The 21,031-nt window shown below is 40.3% G+C and overlaps 1 protein-coding gene across 1 annotated transcript in view; it reads right to left on the bottom strand.

Moving 5' to 3' along the window:
• The window catches only part of LOC135935978 (uncharacterized), a 192,761-nt gene extending 185,551 nt beyond the window's left edge, over nucleotides 1-7,210 (bottom strand). Inside the window, exons 1-2 of the mRNA XM_065478633.1 lie at nucleotides 7,020-7,210; nucleotides 3,491-3,625 (exon numbers count right to left, since the gene is read on the bottom strand). Coding sequence (XP_065334705.1) covers nucleotides 3,491-3,620 — 130 coding nt within the window. The 5' untranslated portion in view covers nucleotides 3,621-3,625; nucleotides 7,020-7,210. The remainder of the gene's footprint in view (nucleotides 1-3,490; nucleotides 3,626-7,019) is intronic.
• Between the last annotated feature and the right edge of the window lie 13,821 nt (nucleotides 7,211-21,031).

The raw sequence follows: 21,031 nt of genomic DNA, 5'->3' as shown, positions 1-21,031 counted from the left end.
GCAGATGACTATAGAATGCCAAGATTCAGGCTTTTCAGGGCTGTAGTCCGTGCAAAATCCTTTAAAACCTCGCCAGGTAAGTTTCCTCTGAACACAGTTCGCTTGAAAACTTTTCTCATTTTTCTTCATATTTGAATATAACAAAATCGTTTAATAATATACTGTAGATGTTGCTGTTGAAATCATTCATCCCACTTAATTAGTTTCAAATTCAATTTAATGCATGGAATGAACAGTTTACAAATAACCTTTTGCTAATTATTTCTTTGTTTCCATTTATTTAAATGAGAGTGCGATCAGCTTCAGGCAACAAAAATAAGTCGATTTATTCTTATTTCCAGCAATTCCAATCACCACCACCATTTCCCAAACGACCGAACCAACGCCTTTTACCAGCACAGAACGGTCCAGCTTGTCTAATTCAACCACAGCCAAATCTTGGACGCTTGCTGAGGAAACTGCCACAACCGAGGTGCAGCAGACAGAAAAATGGCACCAATTGTTGATTATCATTCTAATCTGCACCATCGTGTTCTGCGTCGTCTTCTTCAGTCTTATCATATTATGCCTCATCCTGAGACAGAAGAGGAACAACTCCTTTCCGCAAAACACCAACGAGGCCCTGCAGCAGGCTGAAGTCCAAGATGAGGATTCGAGAAGTACCGCTGCACCTTTATCAGTTCCGGACGAGAACGATGACGTCAGCCCCGCGGAAGAGCCGCTGTACGAGGAAGTAAAACACGACCAGGCCTCTGCCCCTGCTGCTCCTAGTCTCTACGAACGACCGATTATTCTCAGCCCGCGATCGGCGAGAAGAGTAAAAGCGATGCCTGAGAGACCGAGGACTTTCGAGAAATTCGGAGAGGCGCCTCGTGCTCCAGTCGAGTTCGAGTACGACGACATCGGCCCTGCTCAACCGGAACCTCTGTACGATGTAGTTGCACCTGAACCTTTTACGACACCAGATTGTGAACACGCTACTTCTGAATCGGCGCAATACCTGAAAGTCCTGCCATGAGCACCAATGGATCTCGTTTCTCAAATATATTTTGTGGTGCATAGAAGCAATTACCCTGAAAGCATGTATCGTAATACAATGAAAAAATGTACACTTTACTAAACCTTGTTGCTATTTTTAATTATTTTATGTTTAATCAATTCGCAGATTTTTCATGAATAAACCGGTTATTTTCTACAGCATAATATATGTATTTATCGTATTTATAAAAGAAAATAGAAGCCATGACAATTTTAAATTAAACGTTGAAAACACCAGTCAAGAAATAGTCACTGGGTAAAAGTCGGTGATTTTTTCCTTTTTTCTTCCTCCTCTAATTTTTATGAATGGAAAACAAATAAAGCAGCGTGCGCTATTGGTCGGTAGCAAATGAGTCATGACTCATGAGATGATAAGGAATTTCGTATATTTCTTGCTTTCCTTCTTCGTCAGATTTTATAAACCTTTTGAAAACACCATGATAAAGAACCATCCTTGAAAAATACAATAATAGATCAAAACTCATGTTTTTAGCTTACAAAAAAATCTCAAATTAATATTCAAACCAAATAAATGTAATATCAATTCTATTTGATCGCTTCGTCCCAGTATTTCAATATGAAGCCTTTTTCACCTTCCTGCTGGTCACTAGAAGGAAGCACTATGACGCAGACCGCGGTCGCGAGCGGCTTTCCTTGGGAGAGGCAGGCGAGAGAGTGGCGCGGACGCGAGCAGCGCTGCTCTATTTACGCGGTGGCCGGGGAGCGATAAGCGGACCAATCACAGAGTCGTTTCTTCACTTCACGCGCTGCTCGCTCCAATTCCCAATAATTCCAAAAACCCGAAAACACTTTACGCAATAAACAATAATTGATTAATCCATACTATTTATTCCTGTTCAGCAAATACAAAAACTGTTTAGTTAGAAAATGTTGGCTACAACTTAATTGAATTCAAAAACACGCGATGTGAATTTTAGTGTTTTAGATAAGTGATTTAAATTTTTTTTAATTCTACATTTTTTACGTTTGCTACAATGCCAAGACGTTACAATTTTGTGAAATTTCTATTCATCGCTGTGATTCTCAGTTTGCGCGGAAGAATTGTGCTTTTTCAACTGCTCCTTGTACCCAGATAACACATGGGCCAGCACCCATGAACAACAATACGACAAAGACCACGTTGATCACGAATGACAGAGAGAGAAGTACGATCCAGATTACACAGCCGTTGCTTTTATCTTCCATTTGGGTGTCAGCGGCTGTTTCCGCACTTGTAACTGGATGGGACAAGTTGCCCTGCTCGTAACTGATGGTCAATTTTTGAGGACAGGCACCAAAGCCATCAACTATTACAGAAAAATTTAAATCTCGAAATTTAAAAAAAAAAGTATATTTACGTGTGTCATTGTTGCAGATGACTTTGAAGTAAGTTGAGCCCTTATTTGCGTTTGCAGTGTGATTCACGCTGCAATTGCATGCTTTCCTCATATCAACAGTCGCTCTTGGATTATTCTTGCACCGTTCGATGTCTTCTGATGCATGATCGTAATGGCAGAAGTCGTACTGGAATTCATTTTCTGGAAAATTGAAATATTTAATAACGAGATGAGAAGCTATATATGATTAATAAAACATAATTTTAAATTTTAATTCAATCCTACTCTCGGTGTATCTAGACATAAATGTTTAGTAGATATTCTCAAATTTTACTTGAGAAAATATTTGGACAAAATTCAATGTTAAAAGGGGAAAATTATTCTGCTGGAGCTGCGAGAACATCGAAAATTCGGGTCAGTATAGAACTCGTCAATGGATACCATTGGAGCCCATATGATCCAAGCCAGGCCCAGAGTTTGGAAATGTCAACAATCGGCCCATGCAAAAGCATAAAAAGGACGCAATTAAAAAAAAAACTTCGCCAGTGAACCCAAAACAGTCAGAATACGAATTTTTCTGTCACACGTCACACTGCATCGATTCCAGCAGTCAGAACATTTCCCGTTTGAAAGATATAGGGAAAGGGCACCGCGGACCCCCAATTAATGCTCAAGTCTACGTGGTGCACAACACGCAATTCATGCGGTTTGCGCGAATCCAAAATTATTATTATTTTCCTAAATACCGATAAAAATGCGAAAAACCGCAGGCTTTGATATCATAAGATTAAAATTAATAAAAGCGTTTTATATAGTTGAAACTAAAATATATATTTTTTAAGCAGCAAACTTTATCTATTCCTGCAAAGCGGTGTATAAAACACACATTTTTTAAGTCTCTTATCAAGCATTCTGGTCAGCAAAATATTCAAAACGCATAAATTATACATTTAGATAAAATGTTGGCCAAAAGTTAATTGCGCTTAACAAACAAGAAACCTGGTAATTGAAATAATAAATATAAAAGTTGAGTAGCCGATGAACATCCGGAGAAAAAATGTTATTTCCTCACGAAAAAAGCTCAAAATAAACAGCTGATATCAATATAACCTCACCATTAGCTCCGATCAGAATTTCCCAGCTGCTGAAATTCCTGTGTTGAAAATCGAGGGAGGAGCAGCAGCATGTGAGGATCTGAAGGCAAATCGCGAGCAGCACAAGCAGCAACTTTCCTCCACTCTCCATCCTCTCTGTGTAAAAAATTAAAATTAAATTTATTTCAAAGTGTGGCTCCTGGTTTGATATTTTTTTTTTTAAGAGGCCGCCTCATATATATTAGTTGAAGTGAATGAGCAGTGATCAGCACCAATACCTGTATACATATTCACGTAGACAGAACATAAATATATGATTTATATTCCTCTTTCAATTCTCTGCATTAAATTAATTTAACAAAAAATTATTTTTCTATTCTCAGCATATCGAAATTTTTCAAATACGGGCAAGAGTTTATTTAGAAGAAAATTAATTGCATTTTCGAAAACTGTGTGAAAAATATAATTATATAAAAAAATGCCACCCAACAAGACGATTGTTTTTTTTTCTTTTCTATGATCTTTAGGTAGATAAAATCACTCTCCTCTTTCTACGTAAAAATGATTTGCATTTTTAAAATAGTTGTTGTGCACGTAAACAATAAATTGCTATTTATATTTTGCGTGAAAATTTTAAAACAAGATAGAAAAACTTCAACAATAATTAAGATCACATCTTCACCTTTTCCGAGAAATAGATTTTTCAGGGTTTAATTGTTTTAGGTACACAGTCAAATTGTAGCCCGAGAAATTCTGTACAAGTAAACAAATTTTCACAATTTATCAGTTTCGTGGCAATTAAAGTTTGAAGTTTTGAAACCAGCTCAAATCCGCTCTCCCGAGAGCATCCCCTTTAATTAGAAAACGTGCCTGTAATTTAAAAAAAATCGATTTTCCGTTTCCTGTTCACTTCAATGCACTGTATGGTGATCGAAATGTAACCACCAAAGATTGCTTCCGACCCGCAGGTTCTTACCCTGACATGACCCTGAGGGTCAGATTGTGAAAAAATTCCCAAAATAGACAAGTTTGGAGTCGTTTCACTGGGTTTCGACCCATCAGAGCTCAAATATTGTTACCAATGATTTTCACAAAAGAAAATTGTGCTTTTGGAAAATTTTGTGTCGAACTTTACTATTTAGACGGTTTTAGATGATTTAAGGTATGGTTTAAATAGCTTTAAATTGCATGATTCGTGCTCATTTGGTAGTCTCGCAAATGATCTGATGCTTAGAAAAAATAGTCAATCGTCTAAAATTCACAGCCCTATTAATAATAAAGTCAAAAGTATTAACAATGGAGACCATTTATTTGGATTCAATCTCTGCCGTATCCGGCTTTCCGAGGGAAGGGCATGGGAGAGAGTAACGAGGACGCGAGCAGAGCAGCTCTAATATAGAGCCCTGCACGGGTGGATTTACACCCGCACCCACCCACTGAATTCTAAATTTGAACCCGCACCCGCGGGAGGTTCGTTCCAAACCCCCGCACCCGCGGGTTTTTAAACCGCAAGTTTCATATAATGATCTTATGCAAGTCACCAGTTACATAAGTGCTTAGTGCTCGAAGCCACTGTATTCTTTCGTAATAAATTTAATTTTAAAAGGTTGTGATTTCAGACTCAGTCCTGCCACTGTGCATTCTTCACATAATATATGCTTTCTTTTGATGTGCTGAAAACCGAAATAAGTCCAGCCATTCACCATACAAACGTTGGAAAAGATTTATATTTCAAAAATTAGTTTTTCAAGATTCTACGGTGATTGGCTGAACCGATTTTGGTTTCCAGAACGTCAAAAGAAAGCTTATTAAGAATGCACAGTAGCACGATTGAGTCTGAAATCGCAGCGAAAGTGTCTTAAAATTTAATTTATTACTTAAGTGTACGCGGCTTCAAAAACCATTTCGCGGTTTTTAATGCATAAAACCGCACCCACTTATATTCAACCCGCAACCGCACCGCACCCACCAGAAATGACAAAAAAACCAACCCGCCCCGGGGTGCGGTTAACCGCGGGTTTCAACCCGCACTATTACACCCCTGCAGGGCTCAACTCTATTTACGAGGGGCCAAACGAAAGAAGCACCTTCACTTCTCGCGCCGCTCGCTTCCTGCCATCAAACCCGATAATTCCAGAAACATTTTTAGCATGCATTAACAATTGATTTATCCATACTAAAACAGCCGGTAATTGTGCGTTTATCGTCAATTGTTGTCATTTTCTGCGTGCAAACCGTAGCACAATGAAGGGAAAAATTGCCTAAAAGTCGGCACACAACATGTAAAAAAATTAGTCTGTACCTCTTTTTTTGCTCTTTTTATCCGTGTCGTCGGAGCGGGAAGGGCGCTTACTGCACTGGCACGAATGCTGAATTCCGAGTGCCAATATTACCGCGAACGGATTGAATGGGCGCACCTGAGGCCGCACAGGGACCCAGCCCACTCAAGGTCCACTTGCCTCCGCACCGAGGACTGTATTGAAACGCTAGACATTTGTCTCGTGAAGCCAAACCACGCATGCTGCGGAAAGGTGCAAAGCAGCAAGTATAGCGAGTCGCCTCCCAGCCCGTTCAGCAATTTGAGCATTTCATCGAGTCACTATAAACTAACCACTTTTTGCCATCTCTGACATTGGGTAGCCAGTATTAGATCTCCAAACTGCTCAAATACCTCTCATTGCTATATCACACTCCTGAGAGTGCCTTAACAATGCGAGCTAACGGGCTGGTTTTAATTTAAATTTAATAAATTGTTTATAATTTTAACATCTGCTCAGCAATTCTTGTAGGTTTTGAGCTCACCCCGTCCAAATAGCACCACCCGAATTTCTTTTCTCGACGAAAGAATCGTTATTTGAATTTTATTTATTTTTGATTCAAGTAAATCTTTCGCACAAAAGTTGTTTTCAAACAATAATTTTATATAACTCTAGTTGCAGTGCGAGAATAATTGAGGGTCGTGTATTGAGAGGTGATAGTGGCCAGCACCCCCGCCTCCAGCCGCCTCCGACCCGCAGTGTTTTCGGCCAGCGCGCGTTCTCCTTCAGGGTAGTCAAGCCATGGAACGATTTGCCTCCGGCACTCAAAGACTGCAATGCCGCGCAATTCCCCGCTCTCCTCAAGCAGCACATGTGGCAAGAGTTTTAAAGTGTCTGTGAACGTGTGCTTTTAGTGTTAGTGATTTTTCCCACGGGCGCATTGCGATGACTTCGGTCTGTTAAATCGGTTTTCCGCTAGCATTTGTTGCCTTTTACTCATCGATAATTTTTGACTTTTACATAATGTACTCTATTTGTACTGTATTTGTATTATGACATGATGAGAATAAACAAGAATAATAATAAAGAGGGGACGGTGGGCTTGATTGTGGCTTTATTAAAAAAAAATTTGGTTACTAGAGCACGGCCTCATCGCGGGGTGTTGATCAATGCGAAATTTCAGCATGTCTCAAGAAAGAAAAATAATTCCCAATAAAGCAAATATAGAAAAACTCTTCTAAATTCAACGAAACTAAAAAATCGACTAAGATGCAAGAAGAAAAATTTCAGACCTGAAAAAAGTGTGTCCAATGTCCAGCTCGAAATTACCTTTCCGCCAAATGATCGTTGTATAAAAGTGCATTCAAGAGGAGCGAAGGCATAACATAATCATGGTAGCCTCACAATTTTCGCCCAACTCACACTTCTCGCTAGGATAGGGATTAACATCGATTCTTTCCATCAGAGCGAGAAGTGTGAGTAATCGGAAAGCGTGAGTCCCAGCGGGCCAATGAAATCTTGAGGTTGAGCTGACGTAATGCGCATATAGCTTATGCGTATGCGCACTCGTTGATTCCTTAGCTTATTTATTGTACACCTTTGCTAAAAGTTTCAAAACGCTTCCTGCTTTTTCTTATCAGAGAAGGAGGACTGGCACTCAGGATTTTACGATAAGCAATTTCACGATATAGAGAATAACGGGCTATTTGTTATTCAGCTCCCGCATCTCGTATTAAATATTGCGTTGATGTTTCTCTTGATTTATAACTTGCCCAGCTGAAAGAAATGTAACAATGACATCAGCATAGTGAAGATAACGGCTGTTGTGTGAGACTGTTGAGTCGACAGTTAAACTCTGATTAATATCAACTGTTACTGACCATTCAGCCAAATATTTGTTTGGCACAGCTTATAAACCAAGGCCGGTTTCTTCGCAGGCTTCGGGTCACCCCTCGTCCGAAAATGAATTTCTTTCTTCAGGAGTGCCGGCTGTCGCTCGCATCCTCCGGCTAAAGAGGACTCCTCTCCGCCAAGGTAGAGCCCCTCGGCGCGATTCTACGGTGTCGCGAGCAAAATTCGCTGGGTGCCGTTGGCGAGCTACTCGGGCGCTTGTTGGTCATTGCCATTGTTGGGGTGTTGGAACTATGCTCACTCGCCAGTCAGATCTTACAAACCAAAATTTCGGGCCGAAAGCTGGGTCCTCAGATCCTCAGAAGAAATTTTAACGTCGAACGATACGGCGTGAAAAGCTAAGCAAGGTGATGCCAGTTTCTTCCAGTCAAAGTTCAACATCCGGGCCAAAAGGGGAAAATTCTGACGAGTGAATATAAAGTGCGTTGTCAGCAACAATCGGACTCCTTATTATTATTAATACATATGTATTTTTTGCTTATCATGTGGGAGAGGAAGGCGCCAGATTAAAAATGTAAACACGCACAATGCAGCTGTATTTACGCGGTGGCAAGGAAGCGGCAAGGGGAATAATGACAGACCCATTCTTTGACTTCACGCGCCGCTCGCAGCTCGCACCCTTCCCTGCCATCAAACTAGGGCGTTCATCGGGCCCAATTTTTGTGGCCCGGGCAGGACTGTATCCTAGCGACACGCAACCCGGACCCGCTCATACTCGATTTTTTAACTCATCTCATTTTCGGGAACGAAAAAATACCCGGCCCGGCGAACGCACTACGATCACACCCCATAGTTCTAAACACATTTTTAGCGTAAACAATTAATTCGTACAAAAACAGCCCGTATTTGTGCATTTATCGTTATTTGATGTCATTTTCTGCTAATCGTAGCAAAATGAAGGAAAATAATTCCTAGAAAGTCGGCACATAACCTTTTTTTTAAATTTATAAAAATTGTTTCTGATTTGATCATCTGCACTTCATGCGTAGTGCGTAGGCTTTGAGCAGCTCACCCTGTCCAAATAGCATAGCCCGAATTTCTTTTCCCTGTATATACCATAAACGTTGCAGAAAAAATTGTCTTGTAAATTTACTCTATTTTTGTTTGTAGAAAAAAAACTGTTATGCTCAAGTTTTGTTCTAAGAATAAATTTATAGACCAACGTAAAGTTCTCGTTGTAAGTAGAGGGGATGGGGGGCTTCTTTGAGGCTTGAAGAATAATAGCGGTTTCTGGAGCAAGCGGGGGCAGCGGGCTCATCGCGGCCGGAATGTTGAAAATTTCAGGCATTATGACAACAAAATAGCAGCTTAGCAAAGCGAATTATAGCAACAAACCTCTTAAATTATCAACTAATTATAAACTACAAAATCAACTAAAATTCAAGAAGAACAATTTCGTACCTTAAAATGGATGTGTCCAAGGAGTTACGTCGTAGGAATAACTGAGCAAAAAATAGTGTATTTATTGGGAAGAATTATGATGCGCAGTATTTTCCTATATTATGAATTTTATTAAAGTTGTAGTTGTAGGCTGCGTGTGTGGACTGCGACTTGTGGTAGATGATGGGACGACATCGGAAATGTGTAAACTGAGCTGCGTGGCTGAACATGTTTCAGGATTGCCCTGCCATGTGCTTCCACTTTCCACAGGGCCAATGAAATTTTGTTGACGGAATTTGCAAAGCTGATGTGCTTTCGTTGATTCTTTAGCTCTTTGTTAATACCCTTGCTAACTTTTTTTAATTACATTATATTCCATTTCTATTGATGAGAGCAAAAAATCGACTGCACGGGTAGTTTTTGATGTTCTGAAAAAAGTCACTCACTGTGCTCATTGTTCGAGTTGAGGTCACTATGGGTCGATAAAGCGTTAAAATTTTTAAAATGAATCCTTTGAGCTGATTCATGGACTTTTTTCAAAATTGCAAATCTTACTTCAACAATATAATAGAAAATGAAGACGGATTATGAAAATAAAAATGTGGAAATTTAGTAAAAGCGGCAGCCACGCAGTCTCTCGAGGCGGCGAGAAATAATAATTAGTTTTAGTATTATTATTATTATTCTGTATTTATTCTGGGTTAACAATAATACACAAGACCCGACGGGCCTACAAAAGAGGCCAAGTCGGGAATTGGCGCCTGGACAAATTAGAATAGCCGGGGTCGTCTCCGAAGGCGGGTTCAGGGCGCCGGTCCTCACTGCAATCTTGGTCCCACGTAGCCACCATCCACCAGGAGCCGCGAGGCCTGTTCGACTGATCAGAATGATAGCCAGGAACTTCGATGTCAGCTTGGGCTGGTTTTCTCAAAGTTGACTTGGCTGAGTTAGAAGCATGGTGAGCAGCCGGGCGTTAGCCAAGGCTTGACGCTCTTCCACGCTGGCCCCCAGCAACTCGTCAGGGAGATTTGGCGCTGGAACTCGATTTCACTCCCCCGGCCGGACTTCTTCGCAGACTTAAGAGCCACCCCTCGTCCGAAAATGAATTTCTTTCTTCAGGAGTGCCGGCTGTCGCTCGTTTGATGGCAAGGTTGAGGGCACGGCGGGGTCGACTCTGGGTCGTCCCAAGCCGAGATCCCTCGATGGTCGTTGCGGTGGCCGGTTTCTTGGACGGAGAGCCGCATCCTCCGGCTAAAGAGGACTCCTCTCCGCCAAGGCAGAGCCCCTCGGCGCGATTCTGCGATGTCGCGAGCGAAAATTCGCAGGGTGCCGTTGGCGAGCTACTCGGCGCTTGTTGGTCTTTGCCATTGTTGCTTGGATGGAATCGTACTCACTCGCCGGTCAGAACTTCAAAACCAGAATTTTGGGCCGAAATCTTGTTCCCCGGAAGAAATTTTTGACGTCGATCGATGCGGCGTGAAAAGCTGAGCAAGGAGATGCCAGTTTCTCCCAGTCAAAGTTCAACGTCGGGGCCAAAAGGGGAAAATTCTGAGGAGCGAATTTGAAGTGCGTCCGTTCTTGTTGTCGGCAACAATCGGACTCTTATTATTATTATTATTATCATCTTTATTATCTTTTGGCGAGGTCATGCAGCAGATTTTGTTACAATTCTAAATATATGCCCCCCAATTGCAATGCACAAACAAATTACACACAAAAATTATAAATTTTTAACAAATTCCAAGAATTCAACAGAATCGTAAAATTTCTTTAAGTGAAGAAATTCATTCAAAGCAACGACAAACTTATCGTATCGCGGCTCAAGCCGCAGTGAAAGTGGCAAAGCATTGTACAAATTTGCAGCACTGGAAAATGGATTTTGCTGCGAAATCATCAATTTCTGAGGCGCAATATACAATTCAGGCGCGCGGCGCGTTTCATGCCCATGCACGTCCCTGGTCTTTTTAAAGTAGGCGGGGTTTTTTTTTAACAAATTTACATGCCTCGAACAAATAAATTGAAAACACTGGAAGCAGGTTGTACCGCTCAAAAAGTGGTCTCGCAGAACACAGCGGCGTCAACCCCTTCCAGTACCTCTCGCCCGCCAGGGCACGAATCAGCCGCTTCTGGGCCACGAAAACAGTCCGCAGCGCCCCATCTCGCTTGCACCCCAGATTACAATACCATATGATATAATGGAATAAGCATGAGCGTAATACACACTTAATAAAAAATTTTATTAACATTCCCCTTTAGACTATTCAACATTGTCACCGTAGTGTGCAGGCGGCCACCAACGTACTGCGCATGGTCATCCCACTTGCAGTCTTGTCGAACGTGGAGCCCCAAATTTTGGCTTGTTCTGCACACTAAATTTTTTTGCCGGCGAGGTCTATTTCAGGGGATTCATTATGTTTTGGTCCCCGGAACTGCACGAGAACCGACTTTGATGCGTTGAGTGTTAAATATATTAAATATGTTAAATTATAATTTGCTTCACAGAAATCTTGAAGCATATCAGCAGACAACCGGGCGTTTTAGTACAACTGTTCGTTAGTAGGGGCGGAAAGCAAAGAGGAAGTGTCGTCGGCATAATTCACGGTGAAGCCTATCAGAACGTACAGCAGCATGTCGCAGAATCCGCCAACAAATAGTGACGGAGACAATACGTACCACCAAATACGTTCCACGCACCACCGAAACCTCCGACGAAAACACTGTCCTCTCCCACTTGCCGACCCTTTGGGTCATTTTGACCACTTGCGTGCGCCCGGTGAGCGACGATCTCAACCAATCAAGCGCAACGCCGCGAACGCCATTCTGCTCAAATTTACGCAGCAAAATCGGCACACACACAGTCCCGAAGGCATTACTTAAATCATAAAATATGGCCAAAATCTATTGCCGATGTTCCATTTTCTCATGCAATTTTACAAAAAATTCAAACAACGCACTATATTGCCACGGCCAGATCCCTATCTGCCTCAATACACGCCAGCAGATTCACAGCGCGGCCGCGAAACAAGAGCCAAGGCGGGCAGCTACCAAGCAGCGCCGCAGCAGCTGACTTTCGAACTGGATCGGCCTGATTAATTTGCTCATCATCGTGGCGTGAGTCCGCTGGCCTGCGTTGGGGTTTGGGGCAAATCAGGCCGAAGAAGTGAGAAGTGACTCTATCATATATGAACGATTTTGGTATTTTCCTCATCACATGATCACAGCAGAGAATTTCATTTTAGTGAAAAAATTTTACATACTTTAACTGCATAAATTAAAATTAAATTTCTATATCATAATTTTATATTTTGAACAAAGCAAGTCGAAGTTTTTTAATGTTTGTTCAACAATCACTCCTTCATCTGATTTTTCTCCCTCTTCAGAGTTGACACTAGGTTTCTAAGTGTAAACAGTGAGACACCAAAGACCACGTTGATCACGAGTAACAGGGACAATAAAAGCAACATCCAGACCAGGAAGCTGCTGCAATTATTATGCACTTCTATTTCCACGCTTGTATTTGGATGGAAGACGTCGCCGTGCTCGTAAATGATGGTCAGTTTTTGTGGGCATCCACCCACTAAGCCGTCAACTAGTAAAGAAAAATTTAAACCACGAAATTTAAAAAAACGCATCGCTTTTTACCTGTTTCATTGTTGCAGTTGACGGTGAAGTAAACCGAGTCATCCTCTGCGTTTGCATTTGCAGTGTGATTCACGGTGCAATTGCATGCTGCTCTCATGTCAACAGTCGCTCTTGGCTTATTCTTGCACCGTTCGATGTTTTCTGTTGCATCGTACCGGCAGAAGTCGTACAGGAATTCTTTTTCTGGAAAAAATAAACAGAAAAGCGAGTAGAATAATAATTAGTAATATATATATATATAGTATATATATATATATATATTGAACATAATTAAACTGAATCCAGATTTAAATGTTTCGAGGATCTTTTAAAAATAAATTTGGACAGTTCAAGGTTAAATTTGCAGCGCATCATTGTAATTTACCCTAACTTATATGTATGTTTCATGTGCCCCTCCCTGCACTCGAAGAGTGAGGAGGAGGTAGTTGTGCGCGAGCCGCGAAGTGAGGCGAACGTTAATTTTAATAAACCCCGAGTGCCAACAAATTTGAGTAGTTTGTATTTTTCCTAGATCTGTCTTTTGTAGTTATTTGCAAGTTAGACTTAGGATTTGCAATTACGTAAAGCTCCTCTTTTGGCACTGCCCTTCAGGCAGTGTTGGAGGACCGAGGACACAACCATCCTCCCATGTGCGAAGGACTTGGTTAGTGTCCGGCTTGCGTCGTCGAGTCCCGACGAACCCAAGCTTAAGTTAGTGAACACGCCGCCGCCCCACGGGAGTGCGGCACGCGGTCCAGAAAGGCCAAATCCGGAAAGCACCCGGCGTAGCGCACCAAACACAAGTCCCGAACCCTAGACCGGGCAGTGCGTTACAAATTAGGAGAAAATAATTTGCCAAAAATAAAAAAACTTCCACTTTCGAAAAACTAAACTCGGCCAGGTAGAATTCAACTAAAAGGCCCTGAAAACAGAGTCCGGAAATGTCGATAATCGTGGTAAAATTTTTTTAACTTTCACAGCGCTCCATCAAAGCTCAAAATTGTACCAAGAAAGGCTATATATAGTGATCTCGCCCTCTCATTGCTTGAGACCAAATGAGGACCCACTGGACCAATAGGGCACAAACAAATAAGTCCCAAATAAATTGTATCATAATAAATCGGTAATTGAAATAATTAATAAAAAAGATAAATAACAAGTGAAAACAAAAAAGGGCTGTGTATATATAGCTGATATCAATATAAACTTGCCATTAGCTCCGATCAGAATTTCCCAGCTGTTGATATTCCTGTGTTGAAAAGCGAGGGATGTGCAGGAGCACGTGAACATCTGAAGCCAAATCGAGAGCAGCACAAACAGCATCTTCCTTTCGGTCTGCATTTCCCCAATAAAAATGAAATTTAAATTCACTTGTAAGTTGGGCTTCTGGTTAATATTTTGTTTAAGCGGCCGCCTATTAATTTACAGATGGAGCAGTGACAAGCCGCATCATCTACAGTCGCGAATTGCGAAGACAGAACATTATTATGTAATTGTTTCTCTTCAAATTCTCAGCATTAATTTAAATATCGCTTAATATTTAGTTTTTCAGTTAAAAAATGTCGAAATATTACTTGTTCTTGCCTAAATTTACTTAGCAAAAAATTAAATAATGTACTATATGCTTTGCACAAAAAATGAAAGTCTCAGAAAATCTACGCGATAAATCTTTGTCAGCGACGCGGGGCAATCGGCCGCCGAATGGGTGCAGTCGGCCCTGCCGGCGCGCCTTCTCCCTATCACGAGGTTGGAGCTTGTTCTTCTATAGCCATGGTAGACTTTAAAGGGTGCAGGGTGGACAAGAAGGGAAAATGCCCAGTTACTTTACCATACCAGTTTATTGTTGGTGGCGTCGACAGTACAGCGTGGCTACCCAGAGGGACGAGTGGGGGAGCGAGAGAGTTACCCTCTTGCTCGTGTGCCGTCAGGAGGGCGATTGCGTGGGTGCGAGTGGGTGCGAGTGGGTCGTGTGCTCGCGAGAGGGAGGCTCTTGCGTTGCCTTTATTGATACCTGAGTTTCTCCCTCCGCTCTCCCCTGTGGGCGCCCGAAAGTTCACGTCAATATATATCGGTGCGCAACAATTATTAATGCGATCGTAATATCGTCAGGTAAAACCCTGACAATCTTAAAATTTGGAAAATGTCATTACTCGTGCCGAATATGCAATTTTGCATGAATTCGAAGCCAATTTAGACGGTTTTAGGCTGTAGAGGATTTTGGATAACTTTAAGAGTTCGGTTCAAAAGGCTTAAAATTGCATCATAGGCGATCGGTGCATGTAAGTGGGTCAAGGGTCACTTGAGGTGTCCAAAGGAGGCAGGAAGGAAACATTCCTAAATTTCCATTTTCCTGGCCAAATTTCCCTTTAGTCGCTATATATTTCAGTCTGCAGGCTTGCCGCCTGCTCGCAGTGCTCGCTCTAGAGCGCAAGCACACGAGCGCATGCGTACTAGCGACCCGTGTGCCAGGCTAGTGCCACACGAATCCACGGGTTAAATCAAATGGGAAATTGGGACCAATCAGCGACCTCCAAATTTAACACGTAAAATCCCATAAGCAGCAAGTGGTAGCCAAAGTCACTTAAAAGTGGTGGGAGAGCACGTGAATGTGACAGCGACTCCACTTTTTTACTTGCTTTGCTGCAATTTTTGATTGGAAAAGCTAATTGCTGATTGATAATAAACAAAACAAGCACGTCTGTAATAATGCTGAATTAAATATTATAAAAATATGGTGCACACAGAAATTTTGGTTTGGGAAATTGTCATGGTCGTCGAGTTTAAAATGCGCACCGCGCTCGACAAACACCCAAATTTTTACTCTCCAATTGATTAATTAATTGTGACAAAAACTAAATTTGATTTTATTTGCTGAGCTATTATTTTATAAAAGTGAGTGAGTTACAAAGTGAATATTTTACTATTAAAGTCAAAAAGTAGATCTCCAATAATAAAATTTGTGCGCTCTTATACTATCTAGTTTTGGATCTGGAATAAAGAAATCACTTTTACTTTATAAAATATTAACAAAACTAAAATCATTAAATTGTTATATACTATGTACTTTGGCTTTACAATTTGATTGGGAGGTTGTTGTATACCATTTACGGTGTATATGAATTTTTCCGGTTTTTTCCACGATATGGCCACTGCCACTTGAGGTGTATCCAAATCAACCGATCGCCTATGAATTGCATGATTATTTTCTTATTTACCTGTGACGATAAGTAACACAGAAAAAAATTACCAATGGTCGTTTCTAAAATACTCTCACAGCTCAGCTCATCACCACTCACAGACTTGGACGAATCGTATTTTCCTTGTGTATTTATATATTTACCAATGGTTTCCAACACAGCGTGAAAATTTTACACCAAGTAAATGCCATCATCAAAAGATCTCGGTTCTTTTCTATGAGCTCCAGGAGAACAATAAACTCGCTCTCTTTTCTATCCGAAAAATGATTTGCATTGCATATTTTCCTGATGTCGACGTAAACAATACAAGTTTATTTTAGTGTTAAAAATATTAGCAAAATATAGGGTTAATTATTTACAATATTTTTTCTCAAATTTGAATTTAAAATGGTGCTAGTCTATTTCTATTTAAATGCTTCGTCCCTTAATTCCATTTGTAGCCTATTGCACTTTCCTGCTATAGCAGGGTTCGTCAATTTTGTAATGTGCAAATATGCATCACTGTTTTTTTGCGCAAAAAACAGCTGGAAAACCCACCAGTTATTTTTCCGAATGTAGCCCCATAAATGCCACATTTCGCGGGAAAAACGTCGTTTAGGTGACACCAGGGTCATATTACTGATTTCTTAAAATCCAGGCTTATTTTTGGTCACAAATAAAAATGCATGTGTTTCGGAAGGATGAGCCTAATTGCAGAAAAAATCCGAAACAAAAATTGTTTTTTGCAATGCAGTGGTTTTTTTCCGGAAAAATGCGGGTTTTTGCGAACCCTGCCTGCTAGTCACTACATACATATAAGCCTGCTTTATTTAAATTCACTCCAGCCGCGCAGACGGCGAGCGCGAGCAGCTCCTGCTCTCTGTGCCACAGGGTTCGGTATATTATTATCAACTTTGATATATCAATTTTGATATGATATTTTAAATATCATATCAATATCATCGTTGATATTTTGAATATCAGAAAATATCAGCTGATATTTCTGAAAAATATCTGATATAATGGGGCGGATCACGGCACCGTTTTTTTAGCTCAACCTTGAAACGCTGTACAATGCTTGCTTTATGCCCAGCGTTGCCATTTTTTTCTCAAGGTTGCGTTGCCGTGATCCGCCCCAATATCATGATATTTTGGTGTAAAATATCAATATCATCGCAGATATTTAAAATATCATATCAATATCAGATTTTTGATATCGTTTTTGGCGCGAGTACCGATCCCTTACTCTGTGGTCTGTGGGAGGGAGAGTGATGCAGACGCCGACTATGATGATTATTTTTGCAAGAGTGGGTGCGGCTCGCCCTCACAGCTCACACTCGCACCAGCTGCGAAGTGCGATACCGCGGTACCGGCTAAGGTGTAACAGGCAACAAACTCTGAGACGGCCTCTGATTGGCTGAAAGAAGCAATTGACCTGCTACCTGCCAGTGGATGCTGAACTTCTTAGCCTGCTCACGGACGCTCCATATGGTTGTGCTTAACGATCTCTCTCCAGCAAAAAGATTTGCACACATTCAATTTAAGGTACGAAATTGTTCTTCTTGCATTTTAGTTGATTTTTTAGTTGGTCCTTTAAGAGGTTACGCGATATTCGCTTTGCTTAACTGGTATTTATATATTCTCCCTTGGGATTTGCCGTCTTGCCTGAAATTTTCAACATTCCGGCCGCGATCAGCCAGCTGCCCGCCTATTGTAGAAACCAATAATTATTCTTTAAGCCTCAAAGAAGTCCCTAACCCCCCGTCCCCTCTAGTTACAACGAGAACTTTACGTCAGTCTATAAATTTATTGGTAGAACAAACTTTTAGCATATCACATTTTTTTTCTACAAACAACAATAGATCAAATTTAAATATTTTTTGCATAGAGAAAAGAAATTCGGGTGGTGCTATTTGGTCAGGGTGAGCTTAAAGCCTACAAGAACAGCTGAGCGCAGATAATCAAACTATAATCAGTTTTTTTAACAAAACAAAAATGCTGCATGTTAATATTTTTACAAGTTGTGTGTCGACTTTCGCGCAATTTTTTTAATTTTCTTCATTATTCTACATTTGGCAGAAAATAACAACAATAAACGCACCTGTTTCTGCGCTCTTTTACTTTGGATCAATCAATTTTTTATGCAAAAAATGTTTTTGGAATTATTGGGTTTGATGGTAGGGAGCGCGTGACGCGAAAAGTGAAGCCTCTTCCGCTCACCGTCAAAGATTTTCCGCTTTCCGCTTGCCGACCACCGCGTACAAAGAGCAGCACTGAACTTTACACTATATATTATCATTCCCTTGCCCGCCTCTCAGCGCTCCCTCCTTCTGCGACACAAAAAGCAGCGGCTATTGAAGTAAGTGGCATTGGGTATTGGGTGCCGCAGAATGAATTCTAATAACGCTTCTAAGTTTACTGGCAGGGAAGTACAATACGCTTAAAAATTTGTAATTTCGTGATAAAGCGATTAAATTGAATTTCTTTTTTAATACTCCAAATCAAAAGAAAATTATTGTTAATTTCTCTCCCTTAATTTATGCTAAACCTTTTTTGCTCTTTTTATCCCTGTCCGAGGACCGGGAAGGGCGCGCACTTCACTGGCACGAATGCTGATTTTTTTTTTTTTTTTTTTTTTTTTTGAAACGCTAGACATTCTTCCCGTGAAGCCAAATCACGCATGCTGGAAAGGTGCAAACCAGCAAGTAGCGAGTCGGCGCCGGTGCGCCTCCCAGCCCGTTGAGCAATTTGAGCATTTCGAGTCACTAAACAAACAATTTTTTACACTAAATGTTATATGTTATTAAAATGTAGTATTTACGCGTCAACAGCGAATATTCCATTGCGAATCATTATTACTTCACATAGAAAGGAGAACGAGTTTTTCAACCTGGAGCTCATAGAAAAGATGACGGCATATTTTTTTAAATATATATTTCACGCAGTGCTGGTAACCATTTGTAAAGGTTATTTTGTACTACATAGTTAAACTCTAGTCCGTGATTGTATAATGTTTACATTTTTAATTGAAAAAATTAATTTTATGCGCTATATTTCAATTAATTTTAATTTAATTTCCTTTATTTGCATTACACAGCGGTACAAAAATCGAAGCTTCTCCATTTCTGTCCGCGCATTTACAAATTAGTCTTAAACAACAAAATAATTAATAACAATAAAGAAGAAACATAGTGTTAACATTTCGTTATGTTTGTGTAACAAGCGAGTGTGTGTGTTTTGCTACATTTGATGCTCTGAAATTGAGATATTCATCATAAGTATAAAATTTGTTAGCATAAACAAAATTCTTTAACTGCTTTTCGTATTCGTCTAACTGCTTTTTTTAGGAAGAAACAAACAATATAATTCTGTTCTGCCTTCGTGACTGAATAGATGATTCGTCTTGCCTTGCCAATACTTATTCCTATATATCCTTATGCACTCCATCTATAAATAAGGATGCCTCTTAAACAAAATATTAACCACGAGCCCAACTCTAAGTGAATTTAATTTTTCTACAGAGAGAATGCAGACTGGAGGGAAGTTACAGTTCGTGCTGCTCTCGATTTGCCATCAGATCTTCACATGTTCCTGCTCTTCCATCGATTTTCAAAACAGGAATATCAACAGCTGGGAAATTCGGATCGGAGCTAATGGTAAGGTTACATTGATATCAGCTATAATGTATTTTCAGCTCTTTTTCGTGAGGAAATAACGTGACGACGACGACTCACTTTTTTGTTTCGGGCGTTTATGCTTGTCATTTCTTGCCATTGTTCATTAATCTTAATAGTTTATGCATGTACTTATTTAAAATGAGCAATAAACAGTAATATAACATATTTTCTCCAAATGGTCACTGCGGTTACTCGTCTTTTATATTTAATTAGTTCAATTACTGGGTTTCGCGAGTTTTAGTACAATTTATTTTTAGCTAACATTTTCTAACTTTCTAGTTTGTATAAATTTTGCCGAACCGAACGTAAGGTTTGATTAGAGACATAAAAATGTTTGCTGGCAATAGATAAAAATTGGATGGTCTTAGGAAAAGGCTAACAATATACCTAAATAGCGGGGACCTTTGCATCTTTCAAACGGGAAAATATTTGACTGCCGGAAACGATACGGGGTGACAGAAAAATCGTGTTCCATTGGATTTTGGTCCACAATTTTGTGCAACACCGAGGCGAAGTTTAAAAAAAAATACATTTACCGTTTACCACTTTTGTGTTGGCCGAGAGGGCGAGCGGGGCCGGCAAACTAATCTTTCCAGAGCAAATTTAAATTTCACGGGATAAATTTTGAGCGTTGGTGCGAGTTAGAAAATTTCACCGCGATTATTGACACATTTATTTTTCGAACTCTCTTTCCAGGGCCTGTGGGCTCCAATCGGCGCCCATTGACGAGCCATGATCTGTTTTTCAAAATCGGATTTTTTTATTTGTTTGTATATGCGCTTGATCTTCAGTAAAAATTTTTTTCTTCCTTTATAACTTAAAATGTCTCCTAATTTTCGCTCCGAAAAATTCAATAATATTCATTTAACATTTAAATGTAGTTACACCCTTAAATTAATATAAATTGTTTATAAAAATTAATTTTTTACTAATAATCTCTTCTCTCTTTTTTCCAGATGATGAATTCCTGTACGACTTCTGCCAGTACGATGCATCAGAAAACATGGAAAGGTGCAAGAATAAGGCAAGCGCCACTATTAACATAAAAAAAAAATGCAATTGCACCGTGAATTACACTGCAAACGCAGAGGATGACTCGGTTTACTTCACCATCAACTGCAACAATGAAAAAGGTTAACACAGAGCACTTTTTAATTACTTTTGTGGTTTAATTTTTGCTTTAATAGTTCACGGCTTTACGGGTGCCTGCCCACAAAAACTGACCATCACTTACGAGCACGGCGACGTGAGTCATCCAGTTACAAGCGCGGAAACACCCAGTGTTACCCATATGGAAGATAAGTGCAGCGGCTGTGTTAACTGGATCGTACCTCTCTCTCTGTCACTTGTGATCAACGTGGTCTTTGTCGTCTTATTGTACATGCTTAGAAGCGAAGTGTCATCTCTATTTACCAGGTTCTGCCAATATAGGCAGGCGGCTCAAACTGGTACTGATTAAAACCGGATTTTTTCCGCCACGTGTTAACCGATTTTTTCCAACATGGTGCATTTCACAATTTTCTATTATAAAATAAATTT

The sequence above is a fragment of the Cloeon dipterum genome, chromosome 2 (genome assembly GCF_949628265.1).
Source record: "Cloeon dipterum chromosome 2, ieCloDipt1.1, whole genome shotgun sequence".
NCBI classification, from domain to species: domain Eukaryota; kingdom Metazoa; phylum Arthropoda; class Insecta; order Ephemeroptera; family Baetidae; genus Cloeon; species Cloeon dipterum.
Note: the sequence above shows the minus strand (reverse complement) of the source record. Positions and strands in the feature narration are given on the sequence as shown.